Genomic DNA, 16,448 nt, shown 5'->3' on the forward strand with positions numbered 1-16,448 from the left:
GTGTGTGCCATCATGCCTGGCTAATTTTTGTATTTTTAAAATTAATAGTAGAGATGAGGTTTCACCGTCTTGGCCAGGCTGGTCTCGAACTCCTGACCTCAAGTGATCCACCTGCCTCAGCAGGTGGATCCCCTCACCTACAGTACTGGGATTACAGGCGTGAGCCACTGCACCTGGCCAATCTTTGTTTATTTTTTTCTTTTTTTTTTTTGAGACAGAATCTCACTCTGTCACCAGGCTGGAGTGCAGTGGTGCGATCTCAGCTCACTGCAACCTCTGACTCCCTGGTTCAAGAGATTCTTCTGCCTCAGCCTCCCGAGCAGCTGGGATTACGGGCACACGCCACCACGCCCAGCTAATTTTTGTATTTTTAGTAAACACTGGGTTTTGCCATGTTGGCTAGGATGGTCTGGATCTCCTGACCTCGTGATCCGCCTGCCTCAGCCTCCCAAAGTGCTGGGATTACAGACGTGAGCCACCGTGCCCAGCGTCTTTGCTTTTTTTTTTTTTTTTTGGGACAGAGTCTCACCCTGTCGCCCAGGCTGGAGTGCAGTGGCGCAATCTCGGCTCACTGTAAGCTCCTCGTCCCAGGTTCATGCCATTGTCCTGCCTCAGCCTCCCGAGTAGCTGGGACTACAGGCGCCCGCCACCACGCTCAGCTAATTTTTTGTATTTTTAGTAGAGACGGGGTTTCACTGTGTTAGCCAGGATGTCTCGATCTCCTGACCTCATGATCCGCCGTGGCCTCTCAAAGTACTGGGATTACAGGCGTGAGCCACTGTACCTGGCCACTTCTTTGTTTTTTAAGGAGCAGAAAAGTAATGAGCCTGTCCCGTTCTATCACATGACACTGCACTTGGGAGGCCGGAGGACTGACTTCACAGGGATGGACTGCACTGCACTGACACTGGCCCAGACCCTGAGGGAGGGCAGCACAATGGGGTGGGTAAGGACATCTGTCCAGTAGCTGCTCACTGTAAACGTGGTCTCTGTAAACATCTGCACCTTTCACAAAAACCAGGCTATATAGTCACCAAGTTTTTCTCACTTATTCATGTTTGTCCTGTTTTTTTAATTCTCCTGACTGATAATAAAGGAGGTGGGGACAAAACCCAGCACTTCTATCTCATAACAGGAGCAGCTGCAAGAATAGCAGAAATCTCAGTAAGGAAAAACCACCGGGTCCCAGGGGCCTCTTCCCTTGCCGCTCAGCAGAGGCAGAGGTTGCCCCTTGAGCTCTCGAGGGAGTCACCTGAGGCAGCAAGGCCCAGGTTCTGGGGGCTGGGTTGCTTCTGTGCCCTTTGGGTTCTAGGGCTTTCAGGACAGCCCCTGTCCCCTTACCTGTCTTCCGGCCTCTGTTCCAATCTCCCGTTGCCACACGTGTCACACACAGGCCATGAGAAAGCAGTGCTCTCGTCCACGCCAACCACAGTGCCTAGGCCCAAGAGAAGGGAAGCCCACCTCAGAGGCAGCTCTGCCCTCTCCGACTCCTTTGCTCCTCTACGCGCAGAGGACAACATGAGGGGCCTCGTGATTTTTTCCTTACTTGTGAGTTTATATATATGTTCCTAAGCTTTTTATAATTTCCACTTATTGTACAAAGAAAAATTATAACAATAAGAAGTGCATTTTAAAACTTGCCTGCATATTACCACCTAACCGAAGTATTTTCGTTGGGATATTTTTCCAGATGCATAGGTAGTTACATCACCACAGCTGAGCTGGCCCTCAGTCCCTCAAACATTCCCCATATTGCATATTTACGTCTGTGCTTTTTCTGTAGCACATTAATAGTATATAGACTCCTTAACACAGTAACGAGTGTTTGAGCTGTGATTATGCCACTGCACTCCAGCCTGGGTGACAGGGCAAGATCCTGTCCCCCACCCCCTGCCAAAAAAAAAAAAAAAGATGAAATAAATGGTAAATTGACAAACGGAAAAGACACCTGAGACGTGTGTCAGAGACACAACCCTGGGCATCCCAGAGGGTCATGGAAGGCTTCCTGAGGAAGGGAGTGAGGGGGTCCACAAAGCAACCAGGGCGGGCCACATGGGACCTCAGCACGGGGACTCTGCACACCATGGTAGGGCTGAGGCCAGGCAAGCACAGTTGGTCAGTGCTTGCTGGGGATTGGGATGGTCTGATTTTCTTGGATGTGAAGCACTGTAGATATCATCTTGAGACACCAGCAAATTGCAGACGTCCTTGTTGAAAAGTGGCGAAATTAGATGTTTGAAGAAAAAGTAAAATCTGAGTTTCTAGAAAAATAGAGGGGTCTTCCTTTCCACTCCTGGTGCAAAAATTTAATTCCCCACTAGAACAAACATTGGGAGAAAAATTACCTTTAGAGGATAAATCAGAAATATGAGAATGAGTAGGCTTGGTTTATTAAAGTGCATTCATGCAATGCATACTTGAATGGCTTTTAAAAAATGAAAATAATAGATCTTGATTTTGAAAAGGCTGCCCTAGCTAATGACATTGTCAAAGTGGGTCAAAGGGATGAAAAGCAAAGTCAATAAAAGCTCATAACGCAGCTGGAAAGCAGTGTTGACTAATTCACAACAGGCAGGTGCATGAGGAGGTGCAAGGGGAGAAAGGAGCAGCTGCATCCCCAAGACCCAGAGCACATCTGGCACCATGGCCTGGCTCCTGCCCAGGGCCTGCAGGCCCACCAAAGGCCCGCTCACTGGTTTCCTGGTGCTTGAATGACTGCTACCTTAATAAAAAGTAGACTGCCACCAGCCAAAGTTCCTTTTTATGCTAGGATATCCATAGGTGTTAATAGCATTTACATTTATATGGGGTTAAGCAATTTCCTTCCAATTAGAGAATAAGGAAAGAGTTGAGGAAATACATTTCATCTGAGGTCCATAAGCCATTGTGGAAATCTTTTCTGGCAACCCTAAATAAATTTCAAGAGATGGCTGGGAAGTGTATGATTAAACATTTACTTAAGACCGGGTACAGTGGCTCACACCTGTAATCCCAGCACTTTGGGTGGCCGAGGTGGGAGGATCACGAGGTCAAGAGATCGAGACCATCCTGGCCAACATGGTGAAACCCCATTTCTACTAAAAATACAAAAATTAGCCGGTGTGGTGGCACATGCCTGTAGTCCCAGCTACTCGGGAGGCGGAGGCAGGAGAATCGCTTGAACCCAGGAGGCAGAGCTTGCAGTGAGCCAAGATCGCGCCACTGTACTCCAGCCTGGCGACAGAGAGAGACTCTGTCTCAAAAAAACAAAAACAAAAACAAAAGACATTCACTTAAAGGAGCAACAGAAAGAAAGATAGTTTACATCAGGGTTGAGGACACCATACTCATGAACTTGCCAGCAGTTTGCCATTACGTCTTTACTTTGCTTATGTGCAGAAATGTCTTGTAATTAAGTTTAGGAAGGGTGTATTGCTAGCTATGAACACATCTTTTTAAAAAGGTCCTTTCAAAGGGACCTCAGGATGGGTGGGTCTGGCGCTCACCACAGCCTGGTGCACACATTTCTTCAGTAACTTGAACTCTGCTATACCCTCTTCCTCCCTATCTCCTGACAGAAAGAAGTCAGGGCTCACAAGTCTTCTATTTAGAGGCTGGAGCCTGGGTTTAGACAGGAGTTCACCACTCTTTCCACAGAGATGTGAGCCTACTGCATCCCTTCCTGCAGCCCTGCGCCAGGTCCCATCACTAGTGAGTGGTGGACAAAGAGGTGGTAAGCAGAGTGAGGGAGGGAAAACCAGCGCTGCCAAACGACTTCACCCCAGAAGACACAGCAGAGAGACATTTCCGCACACCCCAGAGCTGCCACTCAGGGGGAACAGAGACGAGGAGGCCTTGTGACACTAGCAAGGAGTGAGTGCCTCCCCCTCACCCCGTCACTGAGGCCTGGATGGACAGAGGGATGCTGCCAACTCTTAGTGAGTGACTGCTCCATGCTCAGAATACATTCAGGGTCCTTTTAAACTCTGCTCAGAGAAAACGTTCAGTACTCAGCCATCTGAGACCCAGACGCTCAGCTCGTTCAGCTGTTGAGAGAGCTGCCCAAACCCTAGCACCAACTCTGCAGAAGTGAAGGGGTCCCCTTGGAGCCATGCAGGGGACATGTCATCACCGAGACCTTCTGGACCAGGGCAGGACAGAAGCGAGCAAAGCTGAGGTGCTGAGATGGGGGCAACTGCTATTGCCAAACAGCAGTGAGGACTCCAGCCTTGCCTGGATTTGATGGAGGTGGGCAGGCCCGTGGCTGGCAGGTGTGCAGGCTGAGGACTCTGTAGGAGCAGGTCACTGCCTAGCTGCTACCTTGCTATGGGCATTCCTGCATGTGAGGCTTGGATAATCTTTGTTATTTTGCAGCTGGGGGTTTGTTTTCTCTTAATGCCTAGTTGACTGGTTCTCATTAAAGGATCTGGCAGCACTCAGCTCTGCCTCTGTGATACGTCTGTTTACAAATCTTGAGCCCTATATCTGGGCCTGCAGGGCAGCTATAGAGCAGGCCTGGAAGCAGAAGAGGCCCACAGGGAATGGTACATGAAAATGGTGAGATATGAGGAAAATGAAATGTCAGAAATTTGAATCTATATAGAGAAAGAAAGAGTGTTAGAGAAGGAATAAATGAAGGTAAAATAAAATCTTTTACATTTCTAATTCTAAATTGATAGAAAAGATAGTAGTTTATTTAAATAATAATAATAATGTAATCAATGATTATACCTTTTGAGTAAGTGAAATGCATAACAGGAGTGTTACAAGGGATGGGAAAGAAAAAAAAAAGAAACCAGGAACACTCTGATATAAGGTACTTGCATTACCTGTGAAGCAGGACAGTGTTATTTGAAAGTGGACTTGGCCGGGCGCGGTGGCTCAAGCCTGTAATCCCAGCACTTTGGGAGGCCGAGACGGGCGGATCACGAGGTCAGGAGATCGAGACCGTCCTGGCTAACACGGTGAAACCCTGTCTCTACTAAAAATACAAAAACTAGCCAGGCGAGGTGGCGGGCGCCTATAGTCCCAGCTACTAGGGAGGCTGAGGCAGGAGAATGGCGTAAACCCAGGAGGCAGAGCTTGCAGTGAGCTGAGATCCAGCCACTGCACTCCAGTCCGGGCCACAGAGCCAGACTCCGCCTCAAAAAAAAAAAAAAAAAAAAAAAAAAAAAAAAAAGAAAGTGGACTTGATTGGCTGTAAAGTGTATTGCAAACTCCACTAGAAAAACTTAAAAATCAGTATAATTGGACCGGGCACGGTGGCTCACGCCTGTAATCCCAGCACTTTGGGAGGCCGAGGCGGTCGGATCACGAGGTCAGGAGATCGAGACCATCCTGGCTAACACGGTGAAACCCCGTCTCTACTAAAAATACAAAAAATTAGCCGGGTGTGGTGGCAGGGCGCTTGTAGTCCCAGCTACTCGGGAGGCTGAGGCAGGAGAATGGTGTGAACCCAGGAGGTGGAGCTTGCAGTAAGCTGAGATTGTGCCATTGCATTCCAGACTAGGCGACAGAGCGAGACTCTGTCTCAAAAAAAAAAAAAAAAAAAAGTATAATTGATATTTTGAAAGAAAAGAGAAAATGGAAACATAATGCTCAATAAAAATGAAAATAGTTAGAAAGGGAGTGGAAGACAAAAAAAAAGAAGCCATGCAATAAATAGAAAACAGTTATAAATACAGTTGATATTATCTCAGTTATATGAATAATCACTTTAAATGAGAATGGTCTCAATACACAAATTAAATAACAGAGACGATCAGAGTGAACGAAAAACAAGAACCAACTATATGTTGTTTATATAAAGACACGTGGCTAGCCACAATGGCTCACACTTGTAATCCCAGCACTTTGGAAGGCCAAGGCTGGGGGATTACTTGAGGTCATGAGTTTGAGAGCAGCCTGGGCAACACAGTGAAACTCTGTCTCAACAACAACAACAACAACAACAAAAATTAGCTGGGCATGGTGGTGCGTGCCATCCCAGTAGTCCTAGCTACTCGGCAGGCTGATGTGGGAGTATTGCTTTAGCTCAAGAGTTCAAGGTTACAGGAAACTATGATCACACCAATGCACTCCAGCCTGGACGATCCCGTCTCAAAAACATTAAAACCAAAATATGCCCAGGAGTTTGAGAGCAGCCTGGACAACACAGGAAGACCCCATTCAAAAAAAAGGATGAAAAAACCAATAAAAAATCCAAAACACTTCTGGTTACAAGCATTTCAGATATGGGATACTCAACTTGTATAATCATAATAATATAAATACCATTTATTGATTTTCATCTTTGAGAATCAATCTGTAGAAAATGTGTGCAAAGGTTAATTATAGTTATACAACAGAATGTTACCAATCTTAACAATATAAAGTGCAGATGCAAAGGCAGGTAGATGGAAAGGAAGAGTGTAATAAAAGAAGGGAAGGAGAGCTAATATTATTTTCTTCCGAAGTGATACTATCTCCAGCAAATGGAACAACAAAACCCCTCTGGTTAACATCATAATCAATGGTGAGAAAGTACATGGTTAACCCTTAAGATTAAGAACAGGGCAAGGATGTTCCCACTACTGCTATTCTACATGGTACTGATAGTCCTAGCTAATGCAGTAAGACAAGAAAATAAAATAAAAGGTACACATATTGAGAAGAAAGAAAGAAAACTGTTCACAGATGACTTAGTTTTCTATGTAGAAAATCCCAAAGAAACAACAAAAAAACACTGGAACTACTAAGTGATTACAGCAAAGTTGCAGGGTTAATATCAAAAAGTTAATTGTTTTCCTATGAAATGCAATGAACGATTGGAATTTGAAATTAAAAACAATACTATTTACAATAGCAACAAAACAAATGAAATACTTCAGTATAAATCTAACAAAATATGTATAAGATCTGTATGAGGAAAACTAAAAAACTCTTCTGAAAGATAGCAAAGAAGATATCAATAAATACAGAGATATTCCATGTTCATGGATAAGAAGGCTCTAGTATTAACATGTCAGTTTTTCCCCACCTGATCTACAGACTCAACACTATCCCAATCAAAATCTCATCAAGTTATTTTGTGGATATCAACAAATTGATTCTAAAGTTTATATGGAGAGGCAAAATGACCTAGAATAGCCAAGACAATATTGAAGAACAAGAACAAAGTTGGAAAACTGACAGTACTCAACTTCAAGACTTAAAAGTTGCAGTAATTGGCTGGGCACAGTGGCTCATGCCTGTAATCCCAGCACTTTGGGAGGCCGAAGCAGGTGGCTCATGAGGTCAGGAGATCGAGACCATCCTGGCTAACATGGTGAAACCCTGTCTCTACTAAAAATACAAAAAAAATTAGCCAGGCATGGTGGCGGGCGCCTGTAGTCCCAGCTACTCGGGAGGCTGAGGCAGAAGAACGGCATGAACCTGGGAGGCGGAGGTTGCAGTGAGCAGAGATCATGCCACTGCATGTCACTGGGTGACAGAGAGAGACTCCATCTCAAAACAAAAAAAACAAAAACAAAAACAGAAACATTCCCCCTGCCCCAAAAACAGAACAGGCAAATTTCATAGAAACAAATAGTAGATTGGTGGTTTCCTAAGACTAGGGTGTGGGAGGGTGGGTGGTAACGGGGCATGAATGATAATAGGTGTGGGTTTTTGTTCTAAAATTAGATTGTAGTGATGTTTGCACAATTCTGTGAATACTAAAAACACTTTAAAGGAGTGAATTATAGGGTATTACTGAGTTATAACTCAATAAAATTGTTTAAAATCTCCATGAACCCCAAACCGCTGAAATCCTCCTTTACAGAAATCAGTAAGGATTAATGTCCAAGAACGTTTATTACAGCCTTGTTTAATAATTGCAAAAACAAGAGAGATTCTGGATGTCCATGAGTGGAGGGAGAGTTTATTCATATGAGGGGATGCTATGCAGCTATTAACCTCTTGAGTTGGATCTCTCTTCCCACCTGGACAGATATCCCTGCTACAGAGAAGCAAGTGGCAGAATAATGTGCAGTAAATCATCTGACTTGCAAGCACACACACCCCCTCAAGGTGGGCAGCTGTGTCTCCTGGATGTGCCAGTGCAGCAGAAAGCCAGGGAAAGAGGGCGGGCTGTTAACTTTCTCTTCATTTATTTTTCACTAGTTCCACTAGCCATGTATGACTTTTATTACTAAGTTTTATGAAGTTAAAAAAGAGAAAATATTAATGCTGTTTTCAGCTCCAGACTCGCATATCTAACCAGCTGCTGAAACATCTCAGATGTATGCAAAACATGCAAACTCTCCTGACAGAACTGAGAGTGTCCCCTTAAAGCTGACCTTGCCTGCCACATCCTACTTAATGAACAGCACTACCGTCACCTCATCTGAGCCAGGAGCTCAGAGGTCGTCAGATATATCTTCTGCCTCCATCTATGCCCAATTCATCACTCAACCTGCCGATTTCCCTAAGTCCACCCTTGGATTTCCTTCTCTACCGCTGCCCCCAATGCCATCCAGCCCCTCCACTCTGCTCTGCAGGGAGGACATCAGACCAGGCTGCCTGTACCAATGACAAAGCACACTCCTGACACCACCAGCCTGGTGGGCCCACCAGCCTCAGCTTTGTCCAACCTCCATCTGGCTGCCTGTCCTGCCTTTTTCCGGACACCGCCGCTCAGCAGCTTTCTCATGCCAGCGGCCTTACGAAGTCCTGCTTTCTTCCCAGGAATGTTCCTTCTGCTCCATCCCTGACCTAAGTAGTCTCATCTATGCTTCAGAGCTCAGCTTGAGGCTCCTGTCTTTGGGAAGCCTTCCCTGAGCTCCCCACTAAGATGTGGGCCCAGGTATCAGTGGCTAGAGCACTCAGAGCCCGAGGATAGGCCTGTCTGTGTTCATCTGATTCACCTCCTTCTGTGCAGAATCGAGTTTGATACCAAGAACAATTTCTGCTTTTGTTCTTTATGTATCCAGTGTCTGGAACGTGGTGGGCACTCCACAAATACTTGTTGAATGAATGAGTAAATGAATATAAAGTATAATAGTTAAGAAAGTATATAAAGCACCTGTGAGACAGCTGCTTACCTTGAACACTGCAGATGGAGTTGACAGGTGTGGCAGAGTCCAGACTGTCAAGCATCACTGGATCAGGCAGTTCACAGGAACTTGCACCAGAGACCATACTCAAAAGGGGTTTCTGAAGCAAGACAACAGTCCGTTCAGCACAGACAATCCGACCTGCTGACAGACACTTCAGGTTACTGAAGCCTTGAAGAAAAAGTGAATTGTGCTCATAATGGCAGTCTCCTTTGCTACCCCTCGAGTCATGCAGGTGAAGGTGTAGTTATGGGACTGTGTCCAACAGCACATGCATTGTGTGTACACATTCCCAAACCCTGTGAGCTAAGCTAAAGAAGCACTCAAATGTGAGATTCAAGTCAATCCAGAAACGGTAAATTATGTGGTATGTGAATTATGACTCAATAAAAATTTAAAAAGATAGCTTAGACAGGATTTTAGTTTGATCCCTGGAAAAAGGGGCTGGCTGATCTAAGTATATGCATTTATAATATTCTAGCTTTTGGTTTGTTTGTGGATTCTGCAGCAGTACAGGGTGCCACCAGCAGACAATTCTGGAGTGAGCAACAGCCATCTCCATGGAGCTGGTTCTGCCCAGGTAGCCGCTACAGGGTCAGTGAAAGCTGGAGGCTGGTACATAGGCCATGTCTGTGATGGGCTCCGTGAAGGTGCCAGCAGCATCCAAGCAACATGGAGGCATCCGGAGGCCACAAGGGCTATTCTATGGGCACCGATCAGTCACCCCTGCATCAAAGCTGTGGAGAAGCAAGCACACCCTGGTCACGGAGAGCGTCCTTGAAGAAGAGGTTGTGAGGGGCAGCCCCAGCGAGTGCCTCCAGGACCTCAGAGCCCAGCACACACAAGGGGGCCACATAGACAAGCAGGGTTTTGGGGAGCTTGGGGTCATTCTCCTCCTGCGTTTGCAGAGTGACATCGGTTACCAGCAGCCAGATCTCCCTTTGCTCCAGAAGAAGCAGACTCTTCAGCTATAATTTGAAGACACAATAAAGATTATTATATCAAAAAATGTTTTAAAAGCATTTAAAAGCAAAAGTTATACATATACTAACAATTTAAGATATTATTTCAAAAACACTTTAAAACATACACTAGATTTTGCACATTTTGGTCACTAACCCCATGTGCCCTGGGTGCCTCAACTTTGCACCTGGTTAAAGGCTTCCTTGATTGGGAACAGGCCACCCTTCCCTGGCAGCATTCCATTTGTCCGCCAACATCCTCAGGCTGAATCCATTGTTCTTTTCCTCCTGGTCCTCTGCTCATATACTTACAATGTTAATTACAACATTGTTTCCTGTCTAGTACATACATATTATTCTTTCTGGGCAGTTGTAAGTTTCTTGAGGGTTAGGAACAGATCTTACTTGCCCTCAGACTTTGTACAGGGCCTTGGTATAAAGCTGGTGTCACATATTTGTTGCATCTGCAACAGGTTTTATTATTTTCTTTTCTTCTTTCCTTCTATATTTTTTCATCTTTTTCTTATCTTCCAAACTTGTAATGCCTTTTCCATTTCCATTAAACTGGTATTCTGCCCCTTCCTTTTGGTCAGGGCTTAGGACTCAGTAGATGCAAATGGGGCCAAAGATGGTCAGCAGGGCCAGGGCCTGAGGATGTGGCTAGTTGGAGGTTCAGCTGGTGTTGCTGGCACAGTGTGGTCAGGCTGAGGATTCCACATGGCTGGTTAACAGGACTGGGCAGAGAAGGTCACTTGTGTGGTGCGTAGCTGAGGGTTGGGGTGAAGGAGGTGGCCTACATTGTCAGGAGGTTGATTACATACAGGAAATACGAATAAGTAATATTGAGGAAACTGAAGCCAAGCTTCTTGCTGTTGGAGAAGAGAGTTACACATATAGAAATAGGAAAACTTAGAATAAATTCTGTGGTAATGCTCTAGAGTTGGAAGTATTGGTATGAAATAATGATTTTAGATAGACAGAAATACAGAAGTAGATACAGTTGTGTATGTGTGTATGTGGATGAATATATACACACATTTCCTTCCTCTCTGTCCACTGAGATGGCATAGAGGCAATTATATCCCAATAGCAGGAAGCCCACCTAGAACCCGGATCTTGGCTTCTAAATACCATTCTTAACCAGGCACAATGGCATAAGCAACTCAGGAGCAGTCTCAGCTACTTGGGAGGCTGAGGTGAGAGGATTGCTTGAGCTCAGGAGTTTGAGGCTGTGGTGCACCAAGATCATGCCTGTGAATAGCCACTGCATTTCAGCTTAGTAAACATAGCAAGATGCCATCTCTGAAAAACTGAAACTAAAACTTAAAAAAATCAAAAACAAAAAACCATTATCCATTAAAATCAACCAGAACTTCTTGAAAAGATGGCTGATTCCAGAGCACAGAGAGCAAAAGATTAATCATGACATATCTTTCTGTGTCAGAAAATAAGGAGATACTCAAAGAATGATGGGCATGTGTCCAAAGGACACAGGAGCCAGCTTAAATATGGTAAAACTGAGCATCAAAATGAACACAGTAATAGATATAACTTGCTGAATAAAAGATGAATTCATTGGTCCATACTGATATTTAATAAGTGGGCTGGGCACAGTGGCTCACGCCTGTAATCCCAGCAACTTGGGAGGCTGAGGTGGGAGAATTACTTGAGCCCAGGAGTTTGAGACCTGGCTATATATAGTGAGACCCCATCTCTACAAAAAATAAAATAAAGCTGGGTGTGGTGGCAAGTACCTGTAGTCCCAGCTACTTGGGAGGCTGAGGTAGGAGAATTGTTTGGGCCCAAGAGGTCAATGTTGCAGTGAGCTGTGATTGTACCACTGCACTACAGCCTAGATGACAGAGCAAGACCGCCTTCTCAAAGAAAAAAAAAAATTAAAAAAATTAGTGGGCCAAGCATGGTGGCTCACGCCTGCAATCCCAGCACTTTGGGAGGCCGAGGCAGGCGGATTACCTGAGGTTGGGAGTTGAAGACCAGCCTGACCAACATGGAGAAACCCCGTCTCTACTAAAAACACAAAATTAGCCAGGTGTGGTGGGGCATGGCTGTAATCCCAGCTACTCAGGAGTCTGAGGAAGGCTGCTTGAACCCGGGAGGCAGAGGTTATGGTGAGCTGAGATTGCACCATTGCACTCCAGCCTGGGCAACAAGAGCGAAACTCCGTCTCAAAAAAAAAGAAAAAAAAAATTGGTGAATATTTCAGGAAGGGCAAAGATTTCTATAAGGTTATCTGAGGGTGGGAGTTCTGACAACCTTCAAAGATTTTAGATGCTCTTTGTAAATATTCTGGATTTGGCCAGTGGTCTCTCTTTCAATCTATTAATGAACCAAAATGTTCTAATCTTCTTTGAAATTGACTATGAAATTATCTCTAGTACTGGGGTTATGAACAAAGTCAGTAACAATAACAATCATCTGGAAAAAGACATCAGTAACTAATTAAAGCAGTACTACTGGGGAAGGTAGATAGTCGGTGCCAAGATGGCCGAATAGGAACAGCTCCAGCCTCCAGCTCCCAGCGTGAGCGACACAGAAGATGGGTGATTTCTGCATTTCCAACTGAGGTACCGGGTTCATCTCACTGGGGCGTGTCGGACAGTGGGTGCAGGACAGAGGGCATAGCCCAACGAGTGAGAGTCGAAGCAGGGCGAGGCACCACCTCACCTGGGAAGCACAAGCGAGAAAGGAATTCCCTTTACTAGCCAAGGGAAACCGTGAAACACAACACCTGGAAAATCGGGTCACTCACACCCTAATACTGCACTTTACCAAGGGTCTTAGCAAACAGCACACCAGAAGATTATATCCCGCGCCTGGCTGGGAGGGTCCACACCCATGGAGCCTCCCTCATTGCTAGCACAGCAGTCTGAGATCGAACTGCAAGGCAGCAGTGAGGCTGGGTGAGGGGCGCCCGCCATTGCTAAGGCTTAAGTAGGTAAAGAAAGAGGCTGGGAAGCTTGAACTTGGTGGAGCCCACTGCAGCTCAAGGAGGCCTGCCTGCTTCTAAAGACTCCCCTTCTGGGGACAGGGTATAGCTAAACAAAAGGCAGCAGAAACCTCTGCAGATGTAAATGTCCCTCTCTGACAGCTCTGAAGAGAGCAGAAGTTCTCCCAGCACAGAGTTGGAGATCTGAGAACGGACAGACTGCCTGCTCAAATGGGTCCCTGACCCCTGAGTAGCCTAACTGGGAGACATCCCCCACTAGGGGCAGACTGACACCTCATACCTCCCATGGCCAGGTACACCTCTGAGACAAAGCTTCCAGAGGAACAATCAGACAGCAACATTTGCTGTTCAGCAATATTCACTCTTCTGCAGCCTCCGCTGCTGATACCCAGGCAAACAGGGTCTGGAGTGGACCTCGAGCAAACTCCAACAAACCTGCAGCTGAGGGTCCTGACTGTTAGAAGGAAAAATAATAAACAGAAAGGACATCCACACCAAAACCCCATCTGTACGTCACCATCATCAAAGACCAAAGGTAGATAAAACCACAAAGATGGGGAAAAAGCAGTGCAGAAAAGCTGGAAATTCTAAAAATCAGAGTGCCTCTCCCCTCCAAAGGAACGCAGCTCCTCACCAGCAACGGAACAAAGCTGGATGGAGAATGTCTTTGACGAGTTGAGAGAAGAAGGCTTCAGACAATCAAACTTCTAGGAGCTAAAGAAGGAATTACGAACCCAGCGCAAAAAAACTAAAAACTTTGAAAAAAGATTTGACAAATGGCTAACTAGAATAACCAATGTAGAGAAATCCTTAAACGACCTGATAGAGATGAAAACCATGACATGCGAACTACGTGACAAATGCACAAGCTTCAGTAACTGACTCGATCAACTGGAAGAAAGGGTATCAGTGACTGAAGATCAAAAGAATGAAATGAAGCCAGAAGAGAAGTTTAGAGAAAAAAGAGTAAAAAGAAATGAACAAAAACTCCAAGAAATATGGGACTATGTGAAAAGACCAAACTACATCTGACTGTTGTACCTGAAAGTGACAGGAAGAATGAAACCAAGTTGGAAAACACTCTGCAGGATATTATCCAGGAGAACTTCCCCAACGTAGGAAGGCAGGCTAACATTCAAAATCGGGAAATACAGAGAACACCACAAAGATACTCCTTGAGAAGAGCAACTCCAACACACATAATTATCAGATTCACAAAAGTTGAAATGAAGGAAAAAATGTTAAGGGCAGCCAGAGAGAAAGGTCGGGTTACCCATAAAGGGAAGCCCATCAGACTAACAGCAGATCTCTCAGCAGAAACTCTACAAGTCAGAAGAGGGTGGGGGCCAATATTCAACATGCTTAAAGAAAAGAATTTTCAACCCAGAATTTCATATCCAGCCAAACTAAGTTTCATAAGCAAAGGAGAAATAAAATCCTTTACAGACAAGCAAATGCTGAGAGATTTTGTCACCACCAGGCCTGCCCTACAAGAGCTCCTGAGGGAAGCACTAAACATGGAAAGGAACGACCAGTACCAGTCCACTGCAAAAATATGCCAAAATGTAAAGACCATCAATGCTAGGAAGAAACTGCATCAACTAACGAGCAAAATAACCAGTTAACATCATAATGACAGGATCAAGCTCACACATCACAATGTTAACCTTAAAGATAAATGGGATAAATGCTCCAATTAAAAGACATAGACTGGTAAATTGGATAAAGAGTCAAGACCCATCAGTTTGCTGTATTCAGGAGACCCATCTCACATCCTCCAGGGATGGAGGAAGATCTACCAAGCAAATGGAGAACAAAAAAAAGCAGGGTTGCAATCCTAGTCTCTGATAAAACAGACTTTAAACCACCAAAGATCAAAAGAGACAAAGAATGCCATTACATAATGGTAAAGGGATCAATTCATCAGGAAGAGCTAACTATCCTAAATATATATGCACCCAATATAGGAGCACCCAGATTCATAAAGCAAGTCCTTAGAGACTTACAAAGAGACTTGGACTCCCATACAATAATAATGGGAGACTTTAAACACCCACTGTCAACATTAGACAGATCAACGAGACAGAAAGTCAAGAGGGATATCCAGGAATTGAACTCAGCTCTGCACCAAGTGGACCTATTAAACATCTACAGAACTCTCCACCCCAAATCAACAGAACATACATTCTTCACAGCACCACATCGCACTTATTCCAAAATTGACCACATAGTTGGAAGTAAAGCACTCCTCAGCAAATGTGCAACAACAGAAATTATAACAAACTGTCTCTCAGACCACAATGCAATCAAACTAGAACTCAGGACTAAGAAACTCAATCAAAACCGCTCAACTACATGGAAACTGAACAACCTGCTGCTGAACGACTACTGGGTACATAACGAAATGAAGGCAGAAATAAAGATGTTCTTTGAAACCAATGAGAACAAAGATACAACACACAGAATCTCTGGGACACATTTAAAGCAGTGTGTAGAGGGAAATTTATAGCACTAAATGCCCACAAGAGAAAGTAGGAAAGACCTAAAATGGACACTCTAACATCACAATTAAAAGAACTAGAGAAGCAAGAGCAAACACATTCAAAAGCTAGCAGAAGGCAAGAAATAACTAAAATCAGAGCAGAACTGAAGGAGATAGAGACACAAAAAACCCTCCAAAAAATCAACAAATCCAGGAACTGGTTTTTTCAAAAGATCAACAAAACTGATAGACCGCTAGCAAGACTAACAAAGAAGAAAAGAGAGAAGAATCAAATAGATGCAATAAAAAATGCACCGACCCACAGAAATACAAACTACCATCAGAGAATACTATAAACACCTTTACACAAATAAACTAGAAAATGTAGAAGAAATGGATAATTTCCTGCACACTTACACTCTCCCAAGACTAAACCAGGAAGAAGTTGAATCCCTGAATAGACCAATAGCAGGCTCTGAAATGGAGGCAATAATAGCCTACCAACCAAAAAAGGTCTAGGACCAGATGGATTCACAGCCGAATTCTACCAGAGGTACAAGGAGGAACTGGTACCATTCCTTCTGAAACTATTCCAATCAATAGAAAAATAGGGAATCCTCCCTAACTCATTTTACAAGGTCAACATCATCCTGATACCAAAGCCTGACAGAAATACAACAAAAAATGAGAATTTTAGACCAATATCCCTGATGAACATCGATGCAAAAATCCTCAATAAAATACTGGCAAAACAAATCCAGCAGCACATCAAAAAGCTTATCCACCATGATCAAGTGGGCTTCATCCCTGGGATGCAAGGCTGGTTCAACATACACAAATCAATAAATGTAATCCAGCATATGAACGCAACCAAAGACAAAAACCACATGATTATCTCAATAGATGCAAAAAGGGCCTTTGACAAAATTCAACAGCCCTTCATGCTAAAAACTCTCAATAAATTCGGTATTGATGGTCGTATC

At 44.4% G+C, this 16,448-nt stretch overlaps 1 protein-coding gene across 5 annotated transcripts in view; it reads right to left on the reverse strand.

The window, feature by feature from the left end:
• The window catches only part of SPIDR (scaffold protein involved in DNA repair), a 471,127-nt gene that overhangs the window by 7,824 nt on the left and 446,855 nt on the right, over nucleotides 1-16,448 (reverse strand). For 4 of the 5 annotated variants that reach the window (XM_030937328.1, XM_030937325.1, XM_030937329.1 and 1 more), the window contains 3 exons: nucleotides 9,811-10,021; nucleotides 9,042-9,197; nucleotides 1,342-1,435 (listed from right to left, as the gene is read on the reverse strand). In XM_030937328.1, coding sequence (XP_030793188.1) covers nucleotides 1,342-1,435; nucleotides 9,042-9,197; nucleotides 9,811-10,021 — 461 coding nt within the window. The remainder of the gene's footprint in view (nucleotides 1-1,341; nucleotides 1,436-9,041; nucleotides 9,198-9,810; nucleotides 10,022-16,448) is intronic. The other variant, XM_030937326.1, reaches the window with a different exon arrangement.

The sequence above is a fragment of the Rhinopithecus roxellana genome, chromosome 9 (assembly GCF_007565055.1).
Source record: "Rhinopithecus roxellana isolate Shanxi Qingling chromosome 9, ASM756505v1, whole genome shotgun sequence".
Classification (NCBI taxonomy): Eukaryota; Metazoa; Chordata; class Mammalia; order Primates; family Cercopithecidae; genus Rhinopithecus; species Rhinopithecus roxellana.